This window comes from Leishmania donovani, chromosome 21, assembly GCF_000227135.1.
Source record: "Leishmania donovani BPK282A1 complete genome, chromosome 21".
In the NCBI taxonomy this organism is placed as follows: domain Eukaryota; phylum Euglenozoa; class Kinetoplastea; order Trypanosomatida; family Trypanosomatidae; genus Leishmania; species Leishmania donovani.
The window spans coordinates 443,368-470,355 of NC_018248.1; the positions used below are offsets into that span (position 1 = coordinate 443,368).

The 26,988-nt window shown below is 63.3% G+C and overlaps 7 protein-coding genes and 4 non-coding genes across 11 annotated transcripts; 5 read left to right on the forward strand and 6 right to left on the reverse strand.

Annotated features, from left to right (window-relative positions):
- Positions 1 to 1,666: 1,666 nt before the first annotated feature.
- On the forward strand, positions 1,667 to 3,322 carry LDBPK_211330 (T-complex protein 1, delta subunit, putative; the record flags this gene model as incomplete). Its single annotated transcript, XM_003860602.1, has 1 exon — positions 1,667 to 3,322. The coding sequence occupies one exon, from the start codon at positions 1,667 to 1,669 to the stop codon at positions 3,320 to 3,322; it is 1,656 nt and encodes a 551-aa protein (XP_003860650.1).
- A 602-nt stretch (positions 3,323 to 3,924) lies between these two features.
- LDBPK_21rRNA1 lies at positions 3,925 to 4,155 on the forward strand. Its single transcript, XR_002966713.1, has one exon. It is a non-coding gene; the product is annotated as a 5S(M5) ribosomal RNA (ribosomal RNA).
- A 167-nt stretch (positions 4,156 to 4,322) lies between these two features.
- LDBPK_21tRNA2 lies at positions 4,323 to 4,394 on the forward strand. Its single transcript has one exon. It is a non-coding gene; the product is annotated as a tRNA-Pro (tRNA).
- A 131-nt stretch (positions 4,395 to 4,525) lies between these two features.
- Positions 4,526 to 4,599, forward strand: LDBPK_21tRNA3. The gene has a single exon. It is a non-coding gene; the product is annotated as a tRNA-Val (tRNA).
- Positions 4,600 to 4,662: 63 nt separating this feature from the next.
- On the forward strand, positions 4,663 to 4,735 carry LDBPK_21tRNA4. The gene has a single exon. It is a non-coding gene; the product is annotated as a tRNA-Lys (tRNA).
- Positions 4,736 to 4,974: 239 nt separating this feature from the next.
- Positions 4,975 to 7,068, reverse strand: LDBPK_211340 (hypothetical protein, conserved; the record flags this gene model as incomplete). Its single annotated transcript, XM_003860603.1, has 1 exon — positions 4,975 to 7,068. The coding sequence occupies one exon, from the start codon at positions 7,066 to 7,068 to the stop codon at positions 4,975 to 4,977; it is 2,094 nt and encodes a 697-aa protein (XP_003860651.1).
- Positions 7,069 to 8,384: 1,316 nt separating this feature from the next.
- Positions 8,385 to 13,694, reverse strand: LDBPK_211350 (hypothetical protein, conserved; the record flags this gene model as incomplete). The annotated part of the gene is made up of 1 exon (XM_003860604.1): positions 8,385 to 13,694. The coding sequence occupies one exon, from the start codon at positions 13,692 to 13,694 to the stop codon at positions 8,385 to 8,387; it is 5,310 nt and encodes a 1,769-aa protein (XP_003860652.1).
- Positions 13,695 to 14,490: 796 nt separating this feature from the next.
- Positions 14,491 to 16,323, reverse strand: LDBPK_211360 (hypothetical protein, conserved; the record flags this gene model as incomplete). The annotated part of the gene is made up of 1 exon (XM_003860605.1): positions 14,491 to 16,323. The coding sequence occupies one exon, from the start codon at positions 16,321 to 16,323 to the stop codon at positions 14,491 to 14,493; it is 1,833 nt and encodes a 610-aa protein (XP_003860653.1).
- Positions 16,324 to 17,021: 698 nt separating this feature from the next.
- LDBPK_211370 (hypothetical protein, conserved) lies at positions 17,022 to 18,911 on the reverse strand (the record flags this gene model as incomplete). The annotated part of the gene is made up of 1 exon (XM_003860606.1): positions 17,022 to 18,911. The coding sequence occupies one exon, from the start codon at positions 18,909 to 18,911 to the stop codon at positions 17,022 to 17,024; it is 1,890 nt and encodes a 629-aa protein (XP_003860654.1).
- Positions 18,912 to 19,615: 704 nt separating this feature from the next.
- LDBPK_211380 (hypothetical protein, conserved) lies at positions 19,616 to 20,527 on the reverse strand (the record flags this gene model as incomplete). Its single annotated transcript, XM_003860607.1, has 1 exon — positions 19,616 to 20,527. The coding sequence occupies one exon, from the start codon at positions 20,525 to 20,527 to the stop codon at positions 19,616 to 19,618; it is 912 nt and encodes a 303-aa protein (XP_003860655.1).
- Positions 20,528 to 21,610: 1,083 nt separating this feature from the next.
- Positions 21,611 to 26,899, reverse strand: LDBPK_211390 (hypothetical protein, conserved; the record flags this gene model as incomplete). The annotated part of the gene is made up of 1 exon (XM_003860608.1): positions 21,611 to 26,899. One exon carries the CDS (start codon positions 26,897 to 26,899, stop codon positions 21,611 to 21,613), a length of 5,289 nt encoding a protein of 1,762 aa, XP_003860656.1.
- Between the last annotated feature and the right edge of the window lie 89 nt (positions 26,900 to 26,988).

A 26,988-nucleotide genomic window follows, 5' to 3' on the forward strand; every position in this document is an offset into this window, starting at 1 on the left:
CCTGTGTGGCATATACATATCCTGCTCGTTGCCATGCAGAGGTGAGGTGCTGGTGTCCTTGGTTGGTGGCCTTCACGCTTGGCTTTTTTTTTGTCTATCCAGAGGGCGTGCCCTCGTCTCGACGCGTATGGATAAGCGTCTGCGTCTTGACTGAGGCGGCCGTGGTGGTGGTGTGTGGGGGGATGTCCTACCGTTTTCAACCCTTGCTGTCCCTCTCTCGTTCTGTTGCCCCCTCCTCTCTCCTCCGCCTCCTTCGTTGCTTTCCTGTTTCGGTTGTCTCCTTGTCATGCACTCGGCCGCGTGCGTTTTCTCTTGTTTTGTTGTTGTTTTCGAGTGCCGTTCTGTTCCCGTTGATGTCGATCCTGTGCATGTGCGTGTGCGCGTGTGTGTTTTATATCTCTTCTTCCGGGTGTGGCTCTTCTCGGGGTTGATGCTGTTGGTCTGGCGATAATGCCCCCCTTCCTCTCTCCTCCCCTCCCCCCTCTTCGGCCGCTCTCTTCTTCTCCTCCTCTCTCTACACGGTTGTTCACGTTAATATGTTTCCTTCCTTTTTGTCTTCTCTCCGGATCATGCTGAATTCGTCGTTTCGCGCATGCCCGTGTTGCCCCCTCCCCAGGCGTGCGTGTGCTTCCATGAATAGCGGTGAGTGATGACGCCCCGCCCCGCCCCGCCCCCTCCCCCGCCACCGCCCGTACACGCGCACCACCAACCTGCACACGGCTGCGCGCGCGACCGACCCCCGCGGCCGGACTCTTGCAAAGACCGCCGGGCCCAACGAGAGCGTCTTCGCTTCACCTCCTCATTCCCAGGGAGGGGCGAGGGAGAGAGGAAAAGCGAGCGAAGAAAACGAAAAAAAAAACTGTTTCATTCAGCGGTGCTCACCCAGACGTACTCATACACGAGCACATAGCAGCAGGAGTGGGCCCGAATACCGAGGCACACGGTGGCGTGGGCGCACCCGTTCACAGACTCAGAGAGAGGCCGTCGTTGATTTGGTGGCTCGAGGCGGACGTAGGGCAAGTCAGAGGCAGAGACTCAAAACGGCGAAATACGACGTGGGCCTGCGGCGTGTGAGGTGGCGCTGCTGCACTTGCCTCTTCCCCCCCCCCCCCCAACATGCGCGCATGCCTCACAAGCACGCCCGCGCTTCCGCGTATAGGGGCGGGGGGACGGTGTCGGTCTTGCGTTGGTGCCGTCTGCTGCTGCTGGCATCATAACTGTTTTCTCCACTTCTCCGCACTCCTCACCCCCACCCCCACCTTCTCCTTTCTCTCACCCATCTGCCACCACCACTCCCTCACGTGCGTGCTGTGTTGACACAGCAACAACATCCCTTTTTTTTATGTAGAAGGAGTATCCACGAATCACAAGCTAACTTAGCGCGTGCACCTCTTTTCTCCCACTTTCGATTTGGCTTCCTGCGGCTCGCCCTCACTTCGTGCCCCCCTCCTCCCACACGGACACACACCGCGTCGATACCGCCACCGCCTTGCAACGACGGCGAAGCACCACAACTCTGATAGGTTTTCTCCGCTCACAGCCAGCGAGGGAGCACGTGCAGCGTCGTACAGCTCATCTTCGGGGCTTCCTCTCGTTCTCTCACGTCCCACACTGCTCAGCTCGCTGACGCAGATATAGCACTCCACGCAGGTGACTTAGGACGAGAATGTCGGCCGCTATAGTGAACCGCGCTGCTAGTGGCGCCGCGGCGCCGCGCCGTAAGGGCAACGAGAGCAAGAAAGATAACAACACGCAGACAGATGTGCGCCTCAGCAACATCACGGCGGCCAAGGCCGTGGCGGACTGCATCCGCACCTCGCTCGGGCCTCGCGGCATGGACAAGATGATTATTGACCCGAAGGGGGAGACGATCATCAGCAACGACGGTGCTACGATCCTGTCGCGGCTGCAAGTGACGCACCCGTGTGCCAAGATGCTCGTGGATCTGTCCAAGGCCCAGGACATCGAAGCTGGCGACGGCACGACGTCAGTCGCGGTGCTATGCGGCGCCCTTCTGCGCGCCGTCGAGGAGCTGCTGAACAAGGGCATTCACCCGACGCAGATCTCCGAGAGCTTCAACGAGTGTGCCAAGCTGGCCGAGAAGGTGCTGGAGGACATGAGCATCAAGATTGACATCGACGACCGCGACACGCTTATCAAGGCAGCCATCACGTCGCTCAACTCGAAGGTCATCTCACAGAACAGCGACCTGCTGGCCCCGATGGCGGTGGACGCCGTGCGCAAGATTATCCGCAGCAACGGCGACGTCGACCTGCGCGACATCCGCGTCACTTCCGCACTGGGCGGCACGATCGACGACACGGAGCTGATTCAGAATGGTATGGTGTTCAAGCAGAAGGCGTCGCGCGTTGCTGGCGGGCCGGCGCGCATCCAGGACGCCACGATCGCGCTCATCCAGTTCCAGCTCTCGCCACCCAAGACGGACATGGAGAGCACCGTCACGATCACCGACTACACGCAGATGGACCGTGCCCTCAAGGAGGAGCGCAAGTATCTGCTGGGCCTGTGCAAAGCAATCAAGGATGCGGGCGTGAATGTGCTGCTGGTGCAGAAGTCGGTGCTGCGCGATGCCGTCACGGCGCAGTCGCTTGACTTTCTCGCCAAGATGAAGATCATGGTGGTGACAGACATTGAGCGCAACGACATCGACTTCATTACGAAGACGCTTGGCTGTATGCCGGTCGCGAACCTGGAGAACCTCACCAAGGACAAGTTCGGCCACGCCAAGACGGTCATTGAGGAGGGCACGCCGAGCGGCAAGGTGATCAAGATCATGGGCGTGCAGCCGCCGCCGCCGTCGTCGCTCAACCACGAGCTGTTTGGCAAGACCGTGTGCTTCTTCCTGCGCGGTAGCAACAGCCTCATGCTCGAGGAGGCCGAGCGCGCCCTGCACGACTCCCTCTGCGTTATTCGATCCATTGTGAAGAAGCGCGCCATCATGCCGGGCGGCGCGGCTGGCGAGATTGAGGTGTGCATGCAGCTCGGCAAGTACGCGCGCGAGCGGGCGGAGGGGATGCAGACGTTCTGCATGCGGGCGTACGCGGACGCCTTCGAGATTATCCCGTACACGCTGGCGGAGAATGCTGGGATGCAGCCCATCTCGATCGTCACGGAGCTGCGTAACGCCCACGCGTCTGGGCACGTGAACAGCGGCGTGAATGTGCGCAAGGGTTGTGTGACGGACATGGTCGAGGAGAACGTGGTGCAGCCGCTGCTTGTGTCGACGTCCGCCGTGCGCCTTGCCTCGGAGGCGGTGATGATGATCTTGAAGATCGACGACATCATCATGACGCGCATCTGAGCCACGTTCACCGAAAACGAGAGAGTGCGGATGGGCCACAGAGGCACGCGCGTTCTCTTTCACTCTTTCGTTGGTCTACATAGATGATGCCGAGGAGTGGGTGGGGGGGAGGGGGAGGAGAACGCGAGGGCCGCGCGCGTGTGGCTGCCAAGGATAACGCTGTCGAAGATGCTAAACAAGAAAAAAAAGGAAGAAAAACCAAAGAAAGGAAAAGGAATGCCGGAACCCTCCCCCCCTCCCCCCCTCCCCCCCCCAAAAAAAAAAACAACGCACGCACACACGCAAGCATAGCAGGGACGACATAGTGGGTGCGGGTGCGCAGCCGCCGACCCCCCCCCCTCTGCCCCTCCCATGCTGTTTTTATCTCTTTTTTTTTGTGTCTTGTTGGAGTCTTCGTCTTGAGATTTTCCCACTTACCACCATTAGTAAGCAGCAACGTGCCGTTGTGTTCGTTGATGATGAGCATATAACGAAGGTGCCAAAACACACAAAAAAAACACCCCCTCCCTTCCCCCGAGAAAAGCACGCCGCCGATGTGGGCACGCACGTGCGAAAGGACCATCGGTGCAAGTGGCGGATGGCATGAGAGCCACGAGGCATCTGTCCTCTTCCCTCCCTCCCCCCCTCCGCAGACTGTCAGCGCAACGCCCGGGAGAGGGTGCATTTGCTGGGAGATGCATGAGGCTCCTCGCCTTCCTTTCGCGCACACACGCACAACACTCACCCCCTTCCTCTCACGCTTCACCTTCGCGTTAATCATCTCGTCGTCAACCACTACCGCCTTTTCGCCCGCCTTTGGAGTACGACCATACTTGAGTGAAAACACCATATCCCGTCCGATTTGTGAAGTTAAGCACTCACAGGCTCCGTTAGTACTGAGGTCAGTGATGACTCGGGAACCCGGAGTGCCGTACTCTTTTTTCCCTTTTCTACGCAGCTGCCCCCCTTTCCTACCAAGGCCAGCGTGCAGTGCTTGAAGCGATAGGCCTAGGAATTCATCGGTCCAGTGGTCTAGTGGCATGATTCTCCCTTAGGGTGGGAGAGGTCCCGGGTTCAATTCCCGGCTGGACCCTTTTCCCTCTACCCCGCCTCCGTGCGCCATCGCGGGGCCCCATCCTTTTTAGATGGGCCCCCCGACCCTTAGGGCCTCGCCATGGCCGACGCCCAATGCACAGCTATGAAAATTTACGGGACCATCACCAAGCGCGGTTGGTCTAGGTGGTTATGACGTCGCTTTAACACGGCGAAGGTCTCGGGTTCGAGTCCCGAACTGCGTACTTTTTCTTGCTTGGCTTTATGGACTTTATATAGTCCAGAGTGGATGAGGACACTGTGATGTAGCATTCCTAGCTCAGTCGGTAGAGCGCACGGCTCTTAACCGTGTGGTCGTGGGTTCGATCCCCACGGAGTGCGCTTTTTCCTCCCTAGCAGGAGTTGCCGCCAAAAAAGGCGCCCGGAAAAGAGGTGTGGAGGGGGCCGTGTGCGTGTAAGTTGGGGGGTGGGTGGGGTACCAGGCGTTGCAGGATGGACAGCGAACGAGCATGGTGTCACGGAGGTGTGTGACGCTCTCTGATGGCGATGTTTATACGCATAAATTTGATTTTTTTTTTCTATGGCGTGACTCGCACGGGCCGTGTGTGGCAAGTAACTGCTTACTCGTCGTCGTCCGCCGCTTCGGAGAGGTCGCCTGCGGAGACGGAGAACATGGCTGAGTCGTCCTCGTCCTCATCGTCCTCCAACTCCTCGTCCTTCGACGACGAGGTGCTGCTCTCGGCGGCCTTATCGGCGTTCGTTGCGTTCGCCTCAGCGTCCTCCTCGCCCTGTAACTTGCGCAGCCGCGGTTCGACCTCCTCCTCCAGCAGCGCCGCTAGCGCCTCGGAGTAGTGGGCCATGGCGCGCGAGTACGCCGCCTCGCTGAGCCAGCCGCGGCGCTGCCCACGCCGCGCCAACTCCATCGGCGCAGTCGCTGGCTCGACGCAGCGCACCACGTCCGCCATGTACGGGTCGTCCATCACGTCGGCGAGTTGGAACGGGACGTAGAGCTGCCCACGGCGGATGTTGCGGCACTGCATCTCCAGCAGCGTCTGACGGCGCGCGTGGCCTGGCAGGCTCTTGTACTCGACGCGCCGCACCCTGTCGCGCTCGAGCAGCAGGCGCAGCACGCTCTCAATGTGAGGCGAGCGCGACACGTCCCGCAGCCGCACACCGACGTCGGAGCGGCGCAGCAGCCGCACCGTAATGCGCTCGTACATGACGCTGCTGGCGCTCGCGTACGGGTCATAGCCGAGTCGCAGCCGCAGGCGGTTGAACGGGCCGTTGCGAATGAGGTACGTGAAGCACTGCATCACCTGCTTATTGCGGTAAGCGCGCGGGCACAGCCCCGATTGCAGCATGGCGTCCTGCAGGTCCTGCACCACCCACGACGGCCGCTCCGCCAGCAGCCGCACCATCATTTGGACCTCGGGCGGGTCAGTGTCGAGCCCGCCATCGAGGGAGCTTCCCATCGAGCGCAGGAAGCTGTTGTGCGCCGCCTGCCGCGTCGGCAACACGGCCGATTCCTCCGCGCTGATGCTGATGGTCGGCAGCGTCGCAAAGTCGTACTGCGCAGCTGCCGAGCCACCGTTGGCATCCCCCGCGAGCCTGTCGTCTCTCGGTGCTGCGGTCGCAGAGACGGTCGCCACGGCGGTGTTCGGGTCTCTGCCGGGCTCGTATCTCACCTCGAACGGGGCCCGCGCGCTCAAGAAGTGCTGCGGCGGAAAGACGTCCGCGCCGCAGAGCGACGGCGCCGCCTGCAGCTGCTCCGGTGTGAAGAGCGCAAATGTGAAGTCGGCTGGACGCGCCAGCTCCATCTCGCGCGAGACCACCCCAACAACCTCTGCGCTCAGGTCACTCGTCCTGGCCGTGCCACGCGCGTCCTTGTCGCCGTGCGCAGATCCCCCTTGCCCCTCCTCCGCGCTGTCTACTTCCTCGCGAAGCACTGCGTTAGTGACGGGGTCGCGGTACCGGCGGATGTGGCGGCGCTGGCGCACCCGTAGCAACAAGTCGTTGCGGTAGTACCCGTTGACAAGCAACTGCGGCTCCGTGGAGGCGAATACCTCGCGGCGGCGGCGCTTCTGAGCTTGCAGGTGCGCCGCCGCCGCTGCATCGTGCGCATCCGCGCACCCATCCCCGCCGACCCCGGTGCCGCTTGCACGGTCCTCTTCATCCTCCTCGTCGCTGCCGCTGCCCCAGTTCGTGCTGCGCCACCCGCTGAAGATCGGCACGGTGCAGTAGTGGCGGTGGTGGCGCGTGAGGAGGCGCAGCGCCGTCCGCTGGCCTCGCACACCGCGTGCCGTCTGAACGGCTGTCCGCTTCGCCACCGTGGGCGGGAAGGCGCGCGACGCACTCTCGTCGCTATCGCCGCCGCTGCTGCTACTCGGCACATCGTCGTCGCCCTCATCATCCCCTTCCGGCTCCTCCGCGCTGTCGTGCGCGGCACCCGCATCGCCGCGAGATGTCGTCTGCTGTGGCGTGGCGCGGTGAAGACATGGAACGACAAACGACGCAGGCAGGAAGGCCTCCACCTCGCGCCGCTCTCCCGCGTGTGCCGACGTACTCGGGTGATCGGCGCCGCCGAGCATCGCCGACGATGTGGTGACGGTTGGCGTCACCGCAAAGGGCAGCTCGACACTAATGTAGCTGCGAAACGCCGGCATCGCGGGCTTCTCACTGCCGGCGGTGGCGGGAGAGTCATGTGGAGCGGTCATGGCTCAGCAAAGCATACGGGCTATGTGTCGCGACTGCTCTTCCCGACCTTTTTCCCGCAGAGCTCATCACATGTCGAGCGTTGACCCAGGCCACGGGCAGGAGAAGGGAGCGGAATACATGCATGAGCCATGAGGGCAGAGGGGGAGAGAATAGGGGGTGATGGTAGGAGGGCAGACGACGGTGATGGATATCAAGGAGGGCACGAGAGGCATGCAGCGGTGACAGAGGCGGCGCGCCGACGAGGGGTGTGCGCGACGGACAGGGGGAGATGCGATCGCCGTCGCTATCCCTCCGCTACTACTCCACCTCCACTTCCTTCCCACAGATCAGTCAATGATGCACCGCAACACGCATGCGCTATTGTACTCTCTCTGTAGGTGCGACTGCTATGGGGGAGGCGACTGTACGCACCCACACACAAACAACACGGGCGGCTGTCGAGCGTCCGTGTAACAGGACGCGTATAACATGAAGATGACGCCCGTCCATCATGTCGACTCAGCTTATCTTCTTTTTGTTGGGTTTTGCTTCGAGATGCATGTGCGTGCCGTGCTCCAGGTGAAACGGAGAAGGAAAGGAGCGACGGACAGTGGACGGCACACACGTGCAAGAGGGGAAAGGGAAGGAAAGAGAAGGGGGGGGCTATGTACACGAGCATCATGGAAAACACTTCAGAGGATATCAAGCAAAGCAAAAAGTTATTGCCAACATCACGAGCGTCACTCGTCGGCATCCCGAGCACCGGTGTTGCACAACACCGGGCACACGCGGGTAGGCACAGGACGCAGACCTAACAGATCGCACAAGAGAGAGAAAGAGAGGTCTAACAAAAAACAGTCGGGAAACATATTCAGTGGAGCACGGCATGCCAACGAGAGCAAGAGACCGAAAGAGGGAGGCAGTGAAGGGGAGGGGATTACCGTTGTGCGTGTGCGCTTGTCCTGCCACTGACAGCAGGCCCTACCATCTCTCCCTCCTGTCTCTTTCTCTCTTTCCCTCCTCCACACTCGCCGCTAGCGTATTGAGCGCCGCCCTGGTTGGACCGATCACTTGACGCATGACGGCCGCGGGTGGTGGTGCGCTGGGCTGGGAGAGAGGACGGAGAAAGAGAAGCCCGACGGCATCCACACACACACACACACACACACGTGGGCCAACGAACGCCAAGACGCTATACATTGCGCGCAGAGACAAAGTCAACTAGTAAAAGGATACAACAGCAACAGAGCGGTGTGGCGACGTCAGAGGCCACACACAGAGGACACGCACGCACATCCACCTTTTCAGCACCACACCGCTTCCGCACCCGCATGCCCTATAGTCTGCCTCGTAGCGTACGCTCCATGCGCCGGCACTGGTGCTCGCGGAACGTTTCTTGGATGACCGTCGCGGCCTCCTGCCGCGCAAGCATGCAGTGCCGCTCCTGGTGAGCCTTTCGCCGCCGCGCCGCCGTCCGCTGCGCCTGCACACGCCGCCAAAAGCTTTGGATGATAATCGCAGCACGGTCCAGCATGTCTTGCAGAAGAACGTGCTCCTGCCGCTCCGCCTCCACGGCGGCGCGCCACAGGGGCCAGCTTCGCCGCACCAGCCAGCCACGAATGTGGCACTGCAGCCGCGTGGCTGCTGCCTGTCTCCGCTGGCGCTTCTTGATACGGTGAACATCGCGGTGGTGCCGCCAGCAGTCTTGCAGAAGCCGCGCGGCCCGCTCGCGCTGGTGCAGGTCCGCGGCTGTCGAAACCTGCTGACGGGACTTGTAGCAGCGATAGGCGCGCTGAATTGACGCGGCCGCGGCGCGCTTCTGCTCTGCCTCGCGACGGCGCGCGTTGCAAGCCTCGCGCTGCTGGTACGTCGTGTTGAGCCAGAAGAGCTCCCTCACCACCTCGGCTGGGTCCGCCTTCTCCGCAAACTCTTGGTGACTCACGAGCACCCGCTCCAGCTCGGCTTGCTTCAGGTCGGCGAGCTGCTGCCGCGACCTTGCGCAGCGGTACGCACACTGAATAGCTAAAGCAGCACGCTGCTGTCGCGCCGCCAGCACCGCCGTCCGCCGCGCCTCCTCGCGAGCCTGCGCTACAAGCCCGCGCACGTAAACACGCTCGTAATGGCCGCGGTAGAGTGCCTGGATCTTTGTGGCGGCGGCATGCCGATTGGCGAAACGGTGCCGCTCCGCCTCCGTCAGCTGCCCGACGAGGCAGTCGCGAAGGCGATCGCGCGAGAGCACCTGCGCCTGCCGCGCGCGCACGAAAGAGTTCACCAGTGACACGTGCGCTTCCCACTGCATTGCGTAGTACAGCTCGAGTGCGGCCTCCTCGCGCCGGAGGATGCGACGCCGCGCGAACTCGCGCTGGGCGAGCTGCACGCGCCACCACATCTGAACGTGCACTGCGGCCACGAGGCGCTGCTGCGTCACGACGCGCTGGTGCGCCGCGCGCCGCCCCGCCATAATCTTGCGCCAGAAGCACTGCACCACCAGCGCCGCCTCCGCATCACGAGCACGCTCCTTGATGCGCTGGCTCAACTCGCGGCTCAGCTGCCGCCGCGACCGTCGCGAGTGCCACGCGCGCTGGATGCGCACCGCAGCAGCGGAAAAGGCTTGCAACTCCTCTCGGTCTCGCTCCACCGCCTTGCGGGTAACGTGCCCGCGCCAGACCGACTGGATCATGATGGCTGCCTCCTGCCTGCGCAGGCGATGCATCTTCTTCCGGTGTTCGCCACGGTAGTAGGCCTCCGTCTCCTTCGCGCGCTGAAGATGCAGGAAGTCAGCGAAAGCACGCTGGATGCGGCGGGCAGCGGCGTCCTCCAGGTGTAGCTGACGCGCGCGGCGCAGATCAGCAAGCTGCACCCGTGCTCTGTACACGCGGTACGCACGCGTGATGACGTCAGCGGCGGCCACTTCGCGGCGCATGCGCTGGACCTTGTCCTTTGCCGCGGCACAGCGCCACGCCTGCTGCAACACACACACAGCGGCCATGCGCCGCGCCGTCTCGCGCTCTTTGACCGCGACCCAGTACGCGACACGCCGTTCCAGCGCCATCTCGCGCCGTGCCGCAAATCCGCGGCCCACCCGCTGCCACACTCGCACGACTGTATCGTGGCGCTGGTACATGCGGCGGACACTAGCCACAAGTCGGTCGCTGAGGCACGCTGTGCAGCACGCCTGCAGGACACCGATGGCGCGAGCCTGAAGCCGCTTCTGCTGCTGCTGACGCAGAAGTTCTGCGTGGTAGGCGGCAAACTCGCGTGCTTTTACTGCCTGCCAGCACTCACGTAGCCAGCGCTGCACACGCGATGCTGCACGGATACGCTGCTGCTCCGCCTTGTACACCAGGAACGCACGCCGCAGCACCCTCATGCGATACCAGCGTTGGATGCGGACTGCGTGGCGCACGAGACAGTCATGCTCCGCCTGCAGACGCGCGCGGCGGATCTTGGCGACGTAGCACCGCCAGAGACTCTGTAGCCGCGTTGCCGCCCGATGCTGGCGCGCCTCCCGCATGGCGAAGAAAGCATGCAAGGCGCGCTGCTGACCATAGTAGGCGGAGCAGATGGCACGGCAGGCACTCTGGATCATCACCAGCTTGCTCTGCATCGCGGCCGAACGTACCTCCTGGTCACGGCGGTACACGCGATAGTAGGCATACCACGCGCGAGTGAGGTAGCCGCGAACGACGGCCTGGATGTGGACGGTGGCCCGTACGCGGCGCTGGCGCGCGCGGTGCTCGTCGAGCTCTGCCCGCTTCATGCGGTACTCCAAGTAGGAACTCTGGATGCGCCTGGCAGCTACCTTTTGGCGGAACTGCCACTGCTCATCCTTCCTTCGGTTCGCCTCTGCTCTGGCCGCGAGGAAGGCAGCACGCCGCTCGCAGAAGGCGCGGTAGCCGCGCTGGATAGTGCGGGCTGCGTAGTAGTGCCGCGCCTGGTTTGCGCGGTACGTGCGGCGAATCTGCAGCCGGCGGAGAAACTGGCGCGCCCGCGCTTGCAAGACGCGACACGCAACTTCCTGCCGCGCCAACTCCTCCGCTTGCTGACGGGCACGCTCCTCCGCCTCGCGGGCGTGCTGCACGCGGACACGCACGAGAAAGCGGCGCACCACGCGCTGGAGTCGCAGAGCGGCGGCTATCAGCGTCGCCACCCACGTCCGCGCCAGCACACCACGCCAAATACGTTGAATCTGCGCGGCGGCGCGACGGCACCGCTCGACTTCCGTCTTACTCTTTTCGCTGATCAGCTGTTGAAAGACTTTCTCGGCCAGCGCGGCATCCGCTACGGCAGTCTCGAGCTGCTGCCGCCGCTCCAGGCTCTTTTGAAATTTTGACTGCTGCCTCTTTGCGTTCTTCAGCGTCCGCTGACGGTCGCTCACCGCGGCTTGCAGCCGACCGCCGCGTGGCGGGTTCGGCGTAAACCGAGCAGCAACATTGGCAGCTCCGGTGGTGAGGCCGGCGATGGAAGTGCGTAGGCTACTGCGCGGCAGGGCCGCGGGCACTGAGGCGGCAATGCTGGTGCGGGGATTGGCAGGGCCGGAGGTCATCGAGGTGGTCGACGCAGAACCGCTCGCGACTGCGAGGGGCAGACCGCGCCACTGTGTCAGTGGAAAGGCTGACGTCGAAGGGGCTACCATCGACGGTCGCAGCGCGAGGGTTGGCGGCGCGGTAGCTGCTACCTTAATGTCGCTGATGGTGAGCGGCTCGAGCACTGAAGGTGGTGATCGTGGCGCCGGAGCTTCGGGAGGCGCGCGCCACGCGTTCTGTTGGCCACCGGGGTACGACGCCGCCAGCGGTGGCAGCTGCGGGGGGAGTGGTGAGCCGTGGCCGCTGGGCCGAAGAAACGCCGACGGCGCCGGTGGCTGCTGCGGCGCTGGCAGCGAAGCAGTATGAACAGCTGTGCTTGATGTAGGTGGTAGAGAGAGTCGCTTGGGCCCCGTCTGCACGGGTTGCAGCGGTGGGCAGTGAAGCGGCGCCTCGTGCTCGGTGGGTGCGCCGAACTGCAGTACGTCCGCCATCGGCGTCACAGCCGACGATGCCTCCCAAGACGAAGGGTTCATCGACGGCGGCAGAGGACGCGAAGCTGCAACATCGACACCGCTGCGGCCCTTGGCGCTGGCAAGGGCTTTCGCTGCCGAAGAACCGGTGAATGGCAGCGCACTGCGACTTCCTTCCTCCGCCCACCGGACTTCGCCACCGTGCATTCCCGCCGCCGCACTCGGCGCGGCTGTGCACGATCCCTTTTCCGCGGGAACGGTGGCCGCGCCCGGGTGCCGGAGTGCCTGCATCACCTGCTCAATCGTGCGGCAGCATGCTGGTACGAGGCCGTAGCGGTGACACACCTGGATGGCTTCCTGGAAGGCCCACCGTTGGGCATTGACGTTGGCGCTAGCGGCATCGCGTCGCTCCAGTGAGGCACCAAAGCTGTAGAGCGCCACTGCGAGCATCGTGGCAGTGCGGGCCTGCTGCTGCGTGCGCAGATCCGCTTCGTCTTCCGCTGTCGCCGCCGTGTGGGCACTGGAGCACTCCAGAAGTGCCTGCTGCAGCAGCGGGATCACTCGCTCGCATACCTGCGCCGCCTCCGCGTGCTGCCCCAGCTCGTTCAGCACCGTGCACAGATTCAGGTAGGTCGAGGCGGTACCTTCCGTGCCACTGCTGTTGCTACTGAGGTGGCAACGCCTCGCCTTCGGCAAGGCTTGGGCAACGGCGTCGCCGTCAACTCGACGGCTTTCGTCAAGCTGGGCCTGCGTCTGTATCGCCATGCGCAGAAACACCACAGCGGCGCGGGGCCGCCCACGGCGTTGCTCTAGACAGCCGAGGTGGTTCAGTGTGACCACGCGGAGGGACAGGCGCAGCTGCTGATCGTGCGGCGTCGGCCCAAAGCACGCGCGAAACGCGGCCGCCGTGGCTGCCGTATCGTGCTTCACCTCGTCTTGCGTGTTCGTCAGCTCGTCGAGGTCGATGGAATCAACGATTGCTACCGCTGGCTGGGACTCGGGCTGCGGCGCAGATGATTGCAACACTGCACGCCACCACCACTGCCCAGAGACGGTGCCGCCACTACTACTCGTGATGCCACCCACTGCGCCATCCGTCGTCGAAGCTTCTTGCTGCGCGTCCTCGTCTCCGTCGGTGAGGAACATGGCGCGGTTGAGGAAGAACGCCGCGCTATCGTACTGGGCATGCTGGAGGGCCTCGACGGCGTAGCTGTTGCACCGCAGCACCGCCTCTTGTGCCTGCAGGCAAATGTTCATGGGCAGCGCCACGTCCCCATCGTCCGTGAGTGGCACGTAGTCGTCGTCTATGTCTCCGGTGCTCGGTGCACCACGCCGCATCTTTGCAGGGCGGTGCTGGGATGCTCGATTTTTTAGTGCACGCCGTCGCTCCGCCAAGGCGTTGCCTACAGCTGCTGTGTTCGCCTGCCGCAGTAGCAGCGCTGACTCAACGCTCTTGACACACTCGGCGTAGTTGCCTTGCTGCTCGAACACACTCGCCATCCGCTGCAAGAAGCACAGCGAGGAAAGAACCTCATCGCCATCACTGGGGTGACTCGGTAAGTGGTGCACCCGTGTTGCGGTTCCCGTCTTTGAGTGTGTCATGACGGGCGTGTCGTGCGTGACGCGAGGAACGGCAGCGGTAGAATGCATGGTGCAGCGCGTTCGTTCTTTGTGCCTTTAAGTACGAATGCATGCACGAGAGGCCCAGTCTTGACGCCGCCGCACACTGCCGGCAGACATGCACCGTGACACCCACACACGGACACACTCTCCCGCTACGCAAGGCGTGCTGATCAATCTTGGGCGGCACGTGACACTTCGCCGCTCCTCTCCTAATCAAAAACGTAAAGAATCGCAGCGAAGTACACGATCGCGTCTGCTTGCGTGCCCGTGCGCCCCAAGCGCGTGCGCGACAGCCCTAACGGGTGCGTGAGGCGAGAGAGAGAGAGACTGCCATGGGCGTGGCGATCGAGGCCAGTGATGCATGCGGGAGAACACACACCCAGCAAGCAAGCAAGTATACGCACACACACACACACACGAAGCGATGGGGGGGGCAGAGAGAGCGAGAGGGATGATAATGATGGACGCAGCGGCACTTCGGTGTTGCGCTTCAGCGGGAGACGCGCACAACAACAAGAGAAGGAGTACTACCGCGCAGCAGCACCGCAGAGCGACACGGGCAGGCACGCGCACACACACGTGCGCGCAGCAACAGGAGCCATATGTAGTGAGCATGAAGGGGCAACAACGTGGATGCCTGTTCTACCCAGCAGCAGTGCGACTTTGAGAGAGACACGTTGGCACACTACTGTATTCTTTTCGCTATTATGTACACACATCTATGTACTTGCTTCGCCTTGTTCCGTGTAATCGCCGTCGACGGCGTCATGGACAACTGCGGTGTCCCGCACGCACACGCACACGCACACACGCAGCGGCTGCGTCACTTCGTTTTCCTGAGCATTTCCATCTCATCTTCGTCGCTGTCGTCCTCGTCGTCGTGGCCGCCGTTCTGGAGTGCGCTGGCAGCTGCGCTCTTCACCAGCCCCTGCGACGGCAGCGGCTTCTTGCGCAGCGCCATCATCTCGTCATCGTCATCGCTGCTGCCGCTGTCGGTTTCTTCGTTGTCGTTTGTGAGCCGGCTGGCATACGAAGTCAGCACAGAAAACCGCATGTCTTCAGCGGAGCCGTGGGCGGAGACGACGATGTCGTTCTCCGTCACCGTGATGCCTGAGCCGCCCGCAACGACCACCTCGTCCGCCGTATCGACGTCGTAGAGCAGCCAGTTCTTGCTGTGCCCAACCACCATAATCGCCGTGGACGAAGCGAAGCGGGAGGAGACTGGCGGGAGCTGCGGTCGACACTGCGCGTAGAGAGGCATGCCAGCATCTAGGGTGCGCACGCACAGTCCCGTGTCCGCATCCCAGATGCGGACGGTGTGATCCAGCGACGTCGTCACCAAGCCGATCGGCAGCACCTGGCTCAGGGCGCCACGGCCACCGGAGCTGAGGGGGTTCGCATAAAAGCTCAGCGACGTGACAGCGTCGTCGTGGCCGAGTAACTGGAACGGGGCAGCGCCGCCACCGGCGTCGTTGTGCGGCCCCAGCCCCGCCTTGCTCAGCTTACGGGCATCGTAGAGATGCACGACACCATCGCCGCCGCCCGACGCAACGCGCACGCCGCAAGGAGACCACGCCACGCACAGCGCGGCTCGCAGGTGACCGCCAACCCGGCCGCCGGTGTGGAAGGCAAGCTGGCCGCTGCGTGTGTCCCAGGCAACAATGCGACCGCCAGCATCGCTTGTCGTGAGCAGCGAGCCGTCCGGATGAAAAGCGATGCCGAGGGTGGCCCCCGCCGTCTCGTAGCCGTCCTGCGCGTAGAGATGTGTGAGTGGAGACGTGTCCGCGACGGGGCTCGCTGCTGCGGACGACGACGTGCCCTCGAGCACAGCCCGCGCATCCCACACATGCACGATCCCGGTGGCGTGCGTTGCGGCGAGGAGGGCGCCTGTAGGGTCCAGGGCAAGCTGCTGTAGGCCCCCAACGCCGCCGCCAGAGCTGCTGTCCACCGTCTCGGCAGACGTGGTGGACGCTGTTGTCAGGGGCTGTAGCAGTGCACCAGAGTCTTTGTCCGGCGCGTCACTGTCACCGCAACTCAACGTCACCCGCCACACACGCACGACACGTTGAAACATGCTCGCCGTGAACGCAAACGACGTGGCCGAGGCCGCGCTTGCTCCGCCCTGCTGCCGCGGGTGAACTACAATCGACTTGACACGGCCCCATCCGTGCGAGTCCGCGTACGTGGACTGGCTGCGCAGCGGGGTGCAGTGCTTTGCATCCCACAGTGTAAGGAGACCATCTGCAGATCCGGTCAGCACACGCGCAGACGAAGTACTCGAAGACCCGCTGTCGCCGCTGACCACCGCCGGCACGGCGGGCAGCGCTGCACAGGAGTGGAACGGCAAGCAGAGCGCGCCGGCGACAGCGTTGCTACTGCCGCCGGCTCCTAGAACTTTAATGTTGCGCACCGCCTTGACAAGGCGCAGGCGGTGGAGGGTCTCTGCCATAGCCGTCGCGTGCTCGCGCAGCAGGAGCGCGTGCGGCACCGCATAGAGTCTCTTCAGGTTCCCCACCCGCTCCTTCGCGCGCTGCGTCGTCTGCGGCAGCATGTGCTGCACCCGCATCTGGATGAGCTCACTCGACGCCGGTGTCTGCGAGTCCTTGAAGCGCGGCGACGGCGCCACGCGCACGTACGTGCTTTGGTGAGAGGCCATTGAGTCTAACGGTGTGTATGGAGAGCGAACGGCAGCAGAGCGGACAGAAAGGCGCGAGAGGGGCACAAAAAAGAAGATGGGCGATGAAGAGAGCGCCGACAGGTCGTCGAAGGACTCACGGATAGGCTACATGTGCCACCGTGCGAGCGCCAACGCATCGGCGCGTACGTACTCCGGTACCTCTCCTAGCCATCGGCAGTACGGCACATGCCTGCTGCTGCTGCTGCTGCCATCGCCGCCAGCCGGCCATGGCAAATCGTTGCTGTCCAGACATCGTCGCGTTGCTTATAGCGACTGGCACATGCGCATTCGTGCCCATGTGTGTGTGTGCGTGGGTGTGCGCTTGGTACCGTTGACGCGTGCTACGAGCAGCGCACCCGCGTCGTTTCTTTCCCCCTTGCGCATACACACACACACACACACACACACACACACACAGGGATGTAGTTGTGCACAGCCCTCTTCACCGCCGCCTCACCACTCGCCTGCGTATGTGCGGTTTCCAGCGGCTGAGATACGGACAGACACGTTGAAACGTTGGGTGAGGCTGAGGGATGGTTGGCTGGTTGGCGGTGACCATCATGATGGTGGGGGATGGAACACCTCTTTCGATACTCCTCCGAAGCGTCGGTAACAGAGCGACCACAAGCGGAGGCAGCCACACAACTAAAGAGCAAGCAGAAAACAAACGTGCCGCCCTACAGGGGCTCTGAAACCTTCGCCGGCTCCCGCACATGCGCGCTTTCCTCCAGGGCGAGGGTGCCAATGATCATCAAGACGACCCAAACCTGCAGGAGGCCGATGTAGCACATCAGCGCCACACGCCACACCCAACGCGCCTGCGTGAGGACGCGGCCCACCTGCATGGCGAAGCTGTCAATGGAGGAGACGACTGCGACAACTGCGCGGCCGGCGATACCGTACTGACGTGCCAGACGCACCATAGCCGGGTTGCGGCGCCGGGCGTCGCCGCTGCTCTCCGGTGTGGTGGCTGCAGTTCCAGCATAATGTGCCCAAGGAGCGCCAGCCGCCGCACTGTGCCCGCCAAGCCCGTTCCCATCGGCGCTGGAGCCTCGGTGGCCGCGCATGGAGGAAGCCGTCGGAGGCGCCGGGAAGACAGAGCTGCGACCGTTGCCGTCCCCATACATGGCAGACGCGCGGAAGCCAGCTGCCATCTCCACCTCCGCATCATTCACGTGCTTCGCGAGCTCGTTGTACCGTGCTTTCATGTCTGTTGCCTCACGCGCCGCGGCGTCGAGGGCAGCCTGTAGGTTGCTTGCCTGAAGAGTGAGAAGTTGGTGGCGTTGCTTCAGCTCATTCAGCTCTCTCTGGAGCGGTCCCACATCGACAGCGGGGCACGCATCGCCGGTGCCCTGTGCCACTGCTGCGGACGAGGAAGGGCTGCTGCCCCTTCTCACTAGCTCATCTTTCTGCGTCTGTAGACGACGTAGGGCACTTCGCGTGTCCGCGTGTGCCGCGACTTCGCCCTCGAGCGACTCGCGCGTGGCGCCCACCTCGAGCTGCAACATGTCAACGCGCATCTGTGCCTGTCGGTGCTTCTCCTGCATGTGCTGCAGTTCCGCTGTTGCCTTTGCCGCTTCCTGGCGATAGCGCTCTACCTCGGTGTTCAGCGATGCGTGATCCGCCTGAAGCAGCTCCAGCCGCTGATGCAGCTCCCGTGCGTCGTGCGACGCGTCAGTCTGCTGTTGTGGTTCTGTCGCTGACGACCGCCCCGCTGCGGCGTCGCGCGCCTGCTTCAACTCGTGCTGCGCCTCGTCCAACAGCCGCTGCGAGGTTTCCTTGTAGACCGCGAGTGCCTGCTCAGCCGCACGCTGAGCTGCGCGACTCGCGCGTGTATCCTGCTCCGCCTTCCACAAGGCGTCCCGTGCTGCCCTGCACTGAGCGCGATGGGTGGCGGCCTCTTGCTGCCAGCGCGTCTTGTCAGCTTCGAGGGCTTTGCACCGCGCCTCGAGTCGCTCCACCGCGGCTTCCGCAATGCTGGCGTTATGGATAGGTGTCTCGCCACCGCCGAGCGCAGCGGACGAGACGATGGCTGCATCACCCTGGCTGGAGACGAGAGAGTTTCCGGCAAACGGGTTCGCCGCAGCGGACGCAGTCAGGTGCTGCTTCCATCCAGCGGCAGCACCTCCTTTGCCGCCATCCATCGCCGGGTCTTGCGAGGATGGCCGGAACGAGGGTAACTTTGTGGGCAGCGACAGTGGCACGTGGCCTGCCGCGTACGCTTCGTCAGATGCAAGATGTGCCGACGAGATCATGGCCGAGGGCGGGGTCGCCGCGGTCTGGAAGTCATCACTGCTACTACCGGCGGCATTGCCACGGCCGCGCGGGAGCCCGCCGAGGCGGCTCTCATGACAAGCACCGCTGTCGTGGCCCCTTGCAGGGTGCAGCGGTGGCTGAGGATGCTGCTGCAAAGACGTGGTTCTGCTCACACCGCTACTGCTGTGCTGCCGCTGCTGCTGCTGATGCTGTTCCGCCGCCCGCGCGAGGTCCTCCTCATCGGCGGCATTGGCCAGCTCCTCCGTCTTCTTGTCGATGGCCTCCAGAAAGGCGCCGACGCGGGTGAACATGACGTCGGAGTCGGCTAGCGAGAGCGCGCGCGCTCCAACACATTCGCAGACAGACGGAGAGTAGCGGCGCGTGCGCGGGGAGGGGGGATGCTACACGAAGAAAGAGGTATGGAGGGGGAGAAGACGACACGAGCACGCGCACACAGCCCTCGAGATCAGCGAAGTGGTCGCTCTTCTGTTTTCTTTTTCGCTTGCGATGGATGACGTCCACCACGCACGCACAGAGAGCGGAGGGAGGAGGAAGGATGAGGGAGAGAGGGAGACACGACTAAAAGGGGAGGCGTACACACATACACCCCACACATGCACACCCAAGCGAGTTGGCGGTGGTGTAGGGGAACATGAGGAGGATGGAGACGCCTTGATGAGTGCGGCACCAGGGCACACCAATGAAGTTCCCACCCGTGCGGCCGCGCTTGTGGCGGTGCATGGGCGTAACACGCTGATCCGTGTCTTCCTTGTTGTTTTCCCCTCTCGTCGCTGCCCTCTCCCTTCGGCGGGGAGCCCCCCAACGGTGGCCGTATCTTTGCCCACTTCTCTTAGAGCAATGCCAGCCGCACCTTTCCCAATCCCGCAACCCCCACTCCCTGCTTTCATGCTCTCTTTCTCACCATGCCGGGCTCTGGTCACCGGCTCATCGACGGATGGACGACACTTAGCGAGGGGGCGGGCGACATACAGTGGGAGGGCGCATCGACTGGGCTTCACAGCGGGGAATAGCCGAGCTCCATGTACCGTGCGCGCAGCTCTTCTTCGCTCTCCCTATCTTCTGCTTGCTGCTGCCGCTGCTGTTCCTCCGCGTCCTCGTCACCTCCGGCCAACAAGCCAAAGCGAAGTCCAGCATCTGCGTCGTCGTCGTGAGGGGGCCGCTTACCATATCTTCTTGCGTGAATCATCGCCGTCGTCTCCGCGTGCTCATCTGCCAACATGCCTGTCTCGTGCGAGGCAAGTCGCTGAGGGGAGGCGCCATCCTGCAAGGCTGCGGCCTCGGCGACAACGCCAGAACGGTGATCGGCTACCATGTCGGCTACAAGTTGACGGGCGGCAGCGAGGCGCTTGACAGCGTCTGCCTGCACATCGAAGCCACTTGGCTGCTGAGACTGTGGCGTGGACGTGACAGCCACATCCGCCGCTCCTGATGGCGCTCTCGCGGTGTCCGTGCTCAGCAGCTCGTGCAGGAGTTGTGCGTGCATCAGGAGACCTTCGTAAGCCTTCTGAATAGACTCGATGCAGCGGCCCAAGTCCTCCAGGTTCACACTCGCCTCGCAGTAGCGATCACGACAGCCATTTTCCATGTCACGACTATGCGACGACGCTGTGGCCTCTTCTTCCTGCGGCTGCATCTGCGCATCCCTCTGCCTCGCCTTCTGCGCAGCAGCCGCTCTGCCACCTTCCCGCCCGCCGCTGGAGCTCAGGTGCACCTCGATACCGTCAAAGTAACCAAGCCGCTCGCTCACGGCAATACGCACTGCCTCCTTAATAATCTCTTGCTCCACCATCGGGTCCCCCAAGTCTGCAAGCAGGCTCAGGTTGAGCGGAATGTCCAGCGAGCCCTTCACCTGTACATGCACGCATGCCGTGGCAGCGATACGGCCGCCTCCGTGGATGGCTTTCATCGTCTGCCACAAGTGCGCAAAGAAGAACAGCGCACACCGAGGCCTGCGCTGGGCGCGCGTGTGCGTCGCCGGTGATGCACAAGTGCGAGTGGGCTCCCGAGAAGGAGAACGTAATCAAGGAAAGGCGGTGGAGATGTGAGAGAGGGAGGGAGAGAGAGAGCAACAAAGAACTGCGCAGCACAACGAGCACGCCGATTTCTGATGTAGAGTTAGTGTAGATGGCCACGTTGCGGTTGCCAAGTGAGGAGCGGTTGTAGGCCACACGAGGGCGTGGCGCTAAACTGAAGAGAGAGAGGGTGGAGAGAGAAGGCACCGTCGGTGCTTGAGCGTGCGTGAGGGTGCCCAATCCGGAGCAGGGATGCGTGTATGCATGCACTTGTACGTGTGCGTGCGTCTACCCGTGCTCAAGTGCCTGCTCGTCGATGTTTGCTCGTGCCGGTGGTGGTGGTGGTGATGTATGTGCTCGTGCAATCATCGCCCAGCAGGTGCTGCGGGAAAACAATAGTGGGAGGAAGGAGGGAGTGCGTCGACGGTAAAGAAGGGAAAGATGCACACCGCCACAACGACGGGGGGACGAGTGGGTGGGGGCGCACATCATCGTGCCATATCCCGCTACTCCATACCCATGCGTCCGCGGTGTCATGGAAAGCGCGCCCTCCCAGTAGGCAAACGGAAGATGCCGCAGAACCGTCCGTGCCGTCCGCAGCCTCGGCAAAGACGAGCGAGGGCATCCGACTGATGACGCGGAGGAAGGCGGAAGACGAGAGGAGGACATTCCGCTGCAGCGGCTTGGTCTTTCTGCGCTGCTCTCTCTCTTTCCGTGTGAACGTGCATGCGTATCCTGAGGAGGGGGAGGAAGTCCGTCTATGGTTACGTGCGCGCATGCCGAGAGATGCATGCGGCAGTTCCCCGCCGCTTCTGTACGGAGCGGGAGAAGCGTGTGTGTATGCGGGCTCTTTCTGATGGCACATGCGGCTGAATGAGCGCGTTGTGTTGCGTGCGCGCTTGCAATGCCTGGGTGCAGCGTTGCAGTTGGAACTCCCCTTTGCCCCCTCTCCCCCCCCCCGCACAGGCGTGGGAGGGTCACAGCGTGTCCATCACGCGCGTGCCGTGGACGCAGAAGAGCTGCCCGTACTCTTTCTCGTGCTGCGTGATGTCGCGGCGGAGCTGCTCTGTCAGCCGCTGCAACTCCAGCTGCAGCGGCTCGAGTTGCTTGCCCTCCGCCTTGCCTCGCGTCTTGGCCGGCGGCGAAACGGCCGCCGATGTAGTAGCACTCTTCTTACCATCGGTAAGCACGCCAGTGAACGATGGTGAAGTGGCGGAGACGGAGACGTGGACGGCGTCATCGGTATCGTAATCGCTGTCCTCGGCGCTCCAGCGCTTCAGTTTAGCATCAGACTTGCTGTTAATGGAGAGTGATGCCAAGGGTCGGACATTGGCCAGGGCGCGCAACTGCCGCTGCACGTACTCGCGACGTGTCAGGGCCTCTAAGAGAGGCAGCTGCGCCTCCAACCGTCGCTGCTCCCTCAGCAGCGCGTCTTGCAACACCGCCGCTGGTGCCTCTTGCTCAAGCGAGTCTGCGTAGTTGAGAAAGGTGCGTTGGTCTTCAGAGGGAACCTCCAGCACGTCCCACAGCTGCCGAAGACGCTGCTTTGACCTTTGCACCAAATCTGCACGCGGCTCCTGCTCGTGGTTGTGGTGATGGCTGTGATGGTGATGCGCTGCCGGAAGTTCAACGGGAGCAGCTGGAGAGATGAGCAGAGGGCTTCCCTGCGCGGTCGCCGAGCACGGAGCAGCGGGAGTCGAGAGGGTCACGGTTGCAGCACCACTACTGCGCCTCCTGTCGAGAGGCGTTCGGGACTCCGGTGCCGTGACAAGAATGGGAGTGTCCGGTGCGGGGAAGGCATGTGTGGAGACGCTCGGCTTCTGCTGCGGCTGAGCCTCAGGCGGTCGACGGTGAGCGTGCTGACGCTGCAGCATCTTGGCTGCGAAGCGCCGTTCCTCCTCCTCAAGACAACGACGCGCAAGCTCTTCGCGCTCCACTTGCATATCGTGCTGCATCTGCTCCAGTAACCCGCGGTACTGCTCGTCCAGTGCGCGATAGGCCGCTGCTTGCTGCTGCTCCCACGAAACACGGAGCTCGGCCGCGTCGGCCGCGGCTGCAGTTGCGCGTTCGTCTGCGGCGCGTCGGTCGCGGCGCTCATCCTCGAGGAGTTGCTGCCAGCTTTCCTGCTGGGCCTCCCACGTGGACTGCAGAGCCGCTTCGGTGGCCTCGTGCTCTTCGCGGAGTTTGCACGCCTGCGCCTTGAGATCCACCTCATGGCGAACCTGCAGTCGCGCCAGCTCCTCCTGCTGGCGCTGCTGCTGCTCCCCAAGGGCTCGCTCGTGGGCGAGGAGCAGCTCGGCAAGTTGCTTCTGCTGCTGCTCCATGAAGCAGGCTACCCTCTCGTCCGCACCAGCGTGAATGCGGTCCGCCTCCGCTTGCACGCGCGTGTACAGGGAGGCTTGTAGCTCGGCGTAGCCCCGATTTCGCTCCTCGATAGCGTTGCGAAGGCCCGCGATGCTCGCCTCGTACTCGGCGCGCAGCGTCGCCTCCTGCTCGTCTCGAACGCGCTGCTCCAGCAGGTACGACCCCGCTTCTATGCTGCTTAGCTGTCTTGCCTGCGCGTCGCAACGCTGCTGCAGCTCTGCAATCTGCTGCTCGTACAGGCGACGCATATCCTGCATCCGCGCAGATGCGGCGTTCTCATACGCCTCGCGCGCCGCGTCCGCTTGCTGCTGGAGGCGCGTGATGCCATCCTGCGCCACCGAGCGTTCTGCTGCAAGCGCCGCTGCGTGCTGGGAGCGCTGGGCAGCCAACTGCCGCTCGAGGGCCTCCCTTACCTCTCGCACATGAGCCTCATGCTCCCGTTCGCGTGCCTCGCGGTCCTTCTCAAACTGCGCGGCCTGCTGCTGCGCCAGCTCGGCGGACGACGCCCTCACCTGCGCGATGGCGTCCTCGTGACGGCGACGCTGCTCCGCCAGGAGTGCGGACATCTTTGCTTGCTGTTGCTCCAGAGTTGCAAGGTAGCTCGAGCGCATCTTCTCCTCCAGCTGCGCACGAGTGGCCTCTGCGATCGCAAAGTGCTCCGCGACGCGTGCAGCCGCAGTTTCGATGCTGGCGTCTCGTTCCGCCGCGTGCTGCTGCTGAGCGGTGTGCCACTGGGCTTTCTCCACCGCCAGCACTTCCTGCAACTTGGCAGCGGCCGCCTCACTGTAGGCGTCGAGCGAAGCAGTGCGTGCGGCCGCCCAGGCTGCCTCGCGCGCGCGCATGGCCTCTGCCTCCTGAGAGAGATGGCGTTGCTGCGCATCTTGCAACGCGGCCATCTGGACTGCGTGGCGCTCGTCATGCAGACGCATCTCCTCGCTGTGGAGCTGCTGCACACACGCCAGCTCTTGCATCCGCAACTCCTGCCACGTGGTGAAGCGCTGCAGCAGCTCAGTTTCCAGCAGTCGCATCCAGTCCTTTTCGGCGGCGGCCAGCTGCTCCGCCAGCCGCATCTCCATCTCACCTCGAACGACCCTCCGTATGTCTTGCTCCATCACGGCCTGCTGCCGCGCGAGCTGGGCGTGCTTACTGCGCAAGATGGCCTCTTGTTCTTCCAACTCTGCGAGCTGCTTCGCGTGCTGAGCAGCGACGTGTGCCGTCAGTTGCTGCAGTGAGGCTTCCTTGTCCTCCGCGCGGCGACGTCGCCACTCTGCTTCGGCAATTTCGAGCTGCTTCTCGCGCACCGCCAGTGCATCCTCGCCGGCACGCACGCGCATCTCCGCTTCTGCTTCCACCTGGCGTTGCGCCGCAGCGTGCTGCCGCTCGAGACGCTCCAGTGCACGCTGCGAGGCCTCTTTCTCCCTCATGATGACGTCTTGCAGCTCTTCTTGGTGGGCCCTGCGCTCGGCTACACAGTTTTCCTCCAGTGCTTGCTCGCGCCGCTGCACCTCCTCGAGGAGTGCCGCCCGCAGCGCACGGTGCTGCTGCTCCATCGCTTTACAGTGGGCTCGCTGTTGCTGACGGCACTCCTCGAGCCGAGCTGACCATAGCGCTGCCGCTTCCTCTACGGCCTGCTGCACTCGAGTCGCGTGCTCCGCCCGAGCCTCGTGCAGCTCCTTCTCAAGCTCCATCACTCGTTTCACCGCGGTCGCCGCGGTTGTGAAGCCGGCACCAGAACCGTCATTGCCATTGCAGACCGTCTTAAGTTTCTCCTTGTACTGTTGCAGTACCGCATCGTAGGCCGCCTCGAGGCTGTTCAGTTGCGAGGTGTAGCGTGCTTCTTCGGCCTGACGCGCGTCCTGCACGGCTGCCTCGTGCGCAAGCTCCTCGCGCCGCAGCTGATCCTTCAGCTGCTGAACTTGCACCGAGAGACCCTCCTTTTCCCTTTCCAATCTCCGCACCGTCGCCTGGGCACTCCGGAGCGCGTCGTCAACGGCGGCAGTCTGTTGCTCCTGCTGGCGCGTCAGATGCTCCTCCCATGCTGCGTGTTCTCTTTCATGCTCCTCCTTTAGCTTGGCCTCCTTGGCGGCACTGGTGCTGCGCACCTTCTCTAGGGCCTCCTCGTGCAGACGCATCAGCCGCAGCACGGCGGCGCGGTGCGCCTCCTGCTCCGCCGTCCACCGAGCCTGCCACCGCGAATCCACTGATTCCTCGGCGAAGTGCAGCTGCTGCGCGACGGCTTCCGCCACTTGCAAAGTGCATTGCTCCGACTGACGCACCGCCTCCTGCTTCTCTGCTGACACGCGGCTCACCTCCTTGTGCAAGGCGTGTATGATGCTTGCGTAGTCATGCTGCAGGCGCTGCACGTACTCCGCCGTCTCTTCCGTAGACGCAACGTACTCGCTGGCCAGGCTTTCGTACGCCACAAGGTACTCCTGACCCACCTGTGCTTGCCGGCGTGTATGCTCGTGGAGCAGCTGCTCCCGCAGCGCCGTGATGTCGCGCATCGCAATGTGCAGCGTCTCCAGCTGGCGACGACTCGCTTCACGGGCAGCCACCTCGCCGGTTGCGACCATGCGGGCGTGCTCGTCCTTCAAGAAGCTGCGCCACTGCGCCTCTCGGTGTGCCGCTTGCTCATCCATCAGCCGCTGCCGCTCCGCCATGTCTTGCTCGAGTACACGGCGGTACTCCTCCTTGAAGGACTCGACTTGCTCCTGGACGGCAGCCGCGATGGCCGCATGCTGCGCACGCTCCGTCTCCACTGTGGACTTGGCCACCGACAAGAGGTGCTGCTGGAGGCGCTTTGCCAGTGCATCCTGCTGCTCTGCAAGCGTCGCGCGCAGGCGGGAAAGGAGCGCATCCTCACACGCAGCGCGAGTCTGCTCGAGACTCTCGGCACTTCGCTTCCACTCGGCCGTGACGCGCTGCAGAACGCCTTCCAGGCGCTCTCGGCTGGCGGTGTCGCGGAATTGAATGAGTGACTCGTAGTCGGTCAAGAGCTGCGCCGTCCGCTCCGTGATGTCGTCGTCCGATTGCCGCCTCTGCGCTTCTTCGCGCAGCTGCCGGGTGCGCTGCTGCAGGTGCGCCCGCTTCTCAAAACTGTAGAGGCGTTGCATCTCCGCCAGCTTCTGCCGGGTGCGCTGAAGCTCGTCGGCCAGCTCGCCAGACGACGTGGGATGACGCTCGTTGTCCGCCGCAGCTTCTGGCGACGGCGAGGGTCTTTTATGGAGCACAGCATTCGCACCTGCTCGCGTGCCAGACGGCGGCAGAGCCACGGATGCGACACCCGGGTCCGGATGCCGCCCGGCTGCTGCGCGGTCGTGTGAATCCACCCGTGCTTCTGCATTTCGACGCCGTCGATCTTGCAACAGCGCCGACGGCTGCGCGGGATCGACGTCTAAGGTAGCCGTTACGGGGACCTCTGGGCATAGTGGTGGCGCAGCCGTGGCGATGCTGTCCGGCGGCGAAGCGGAGCGCATCTGAGAAGCGCTGCTTTCCCGCTCGCCTTCACTAGAGAAAGCAACAGTGCTGCGGATCTTGCCGGGGTACGGCCGCGCCGCTTGGCCTTGGCGGCTGTGTGGGCCCTTCTTGCCATCACGGTGAGTTTCGACAGGCGCCTCCGACACGCTGCGATCGCAGCTGTGCGACCGCGCCACGGAGGCAGAGAGGCGCTCCTTGGCCAGCATGATGTTTGCCAGCACGTTCGGCGGCTGTTGCTGCTGCTGGTGCTGGTGCGGTTCCAGCTGTGTGTGCGCCCTGTAAAACTCATGGAGTGTCTCCGATAGCGTTGATGGCATGCTTGTCAGCTGCTGCTGCGACGACGACTTCACGGGCACCGCTGCATTATCTACCGAGTTTTGTTGCTGCTGCAGAGGCTGCAGTGCCGTGGTGCCTTGGCGCCACATTTCGTACGCCGGCTACGGCTCCTTTTTCTTTTAAAAGCGTTTTCTATGATGAGGATGTGCGTGTGTGTGGGTGTGGGCGTAAGCGAATG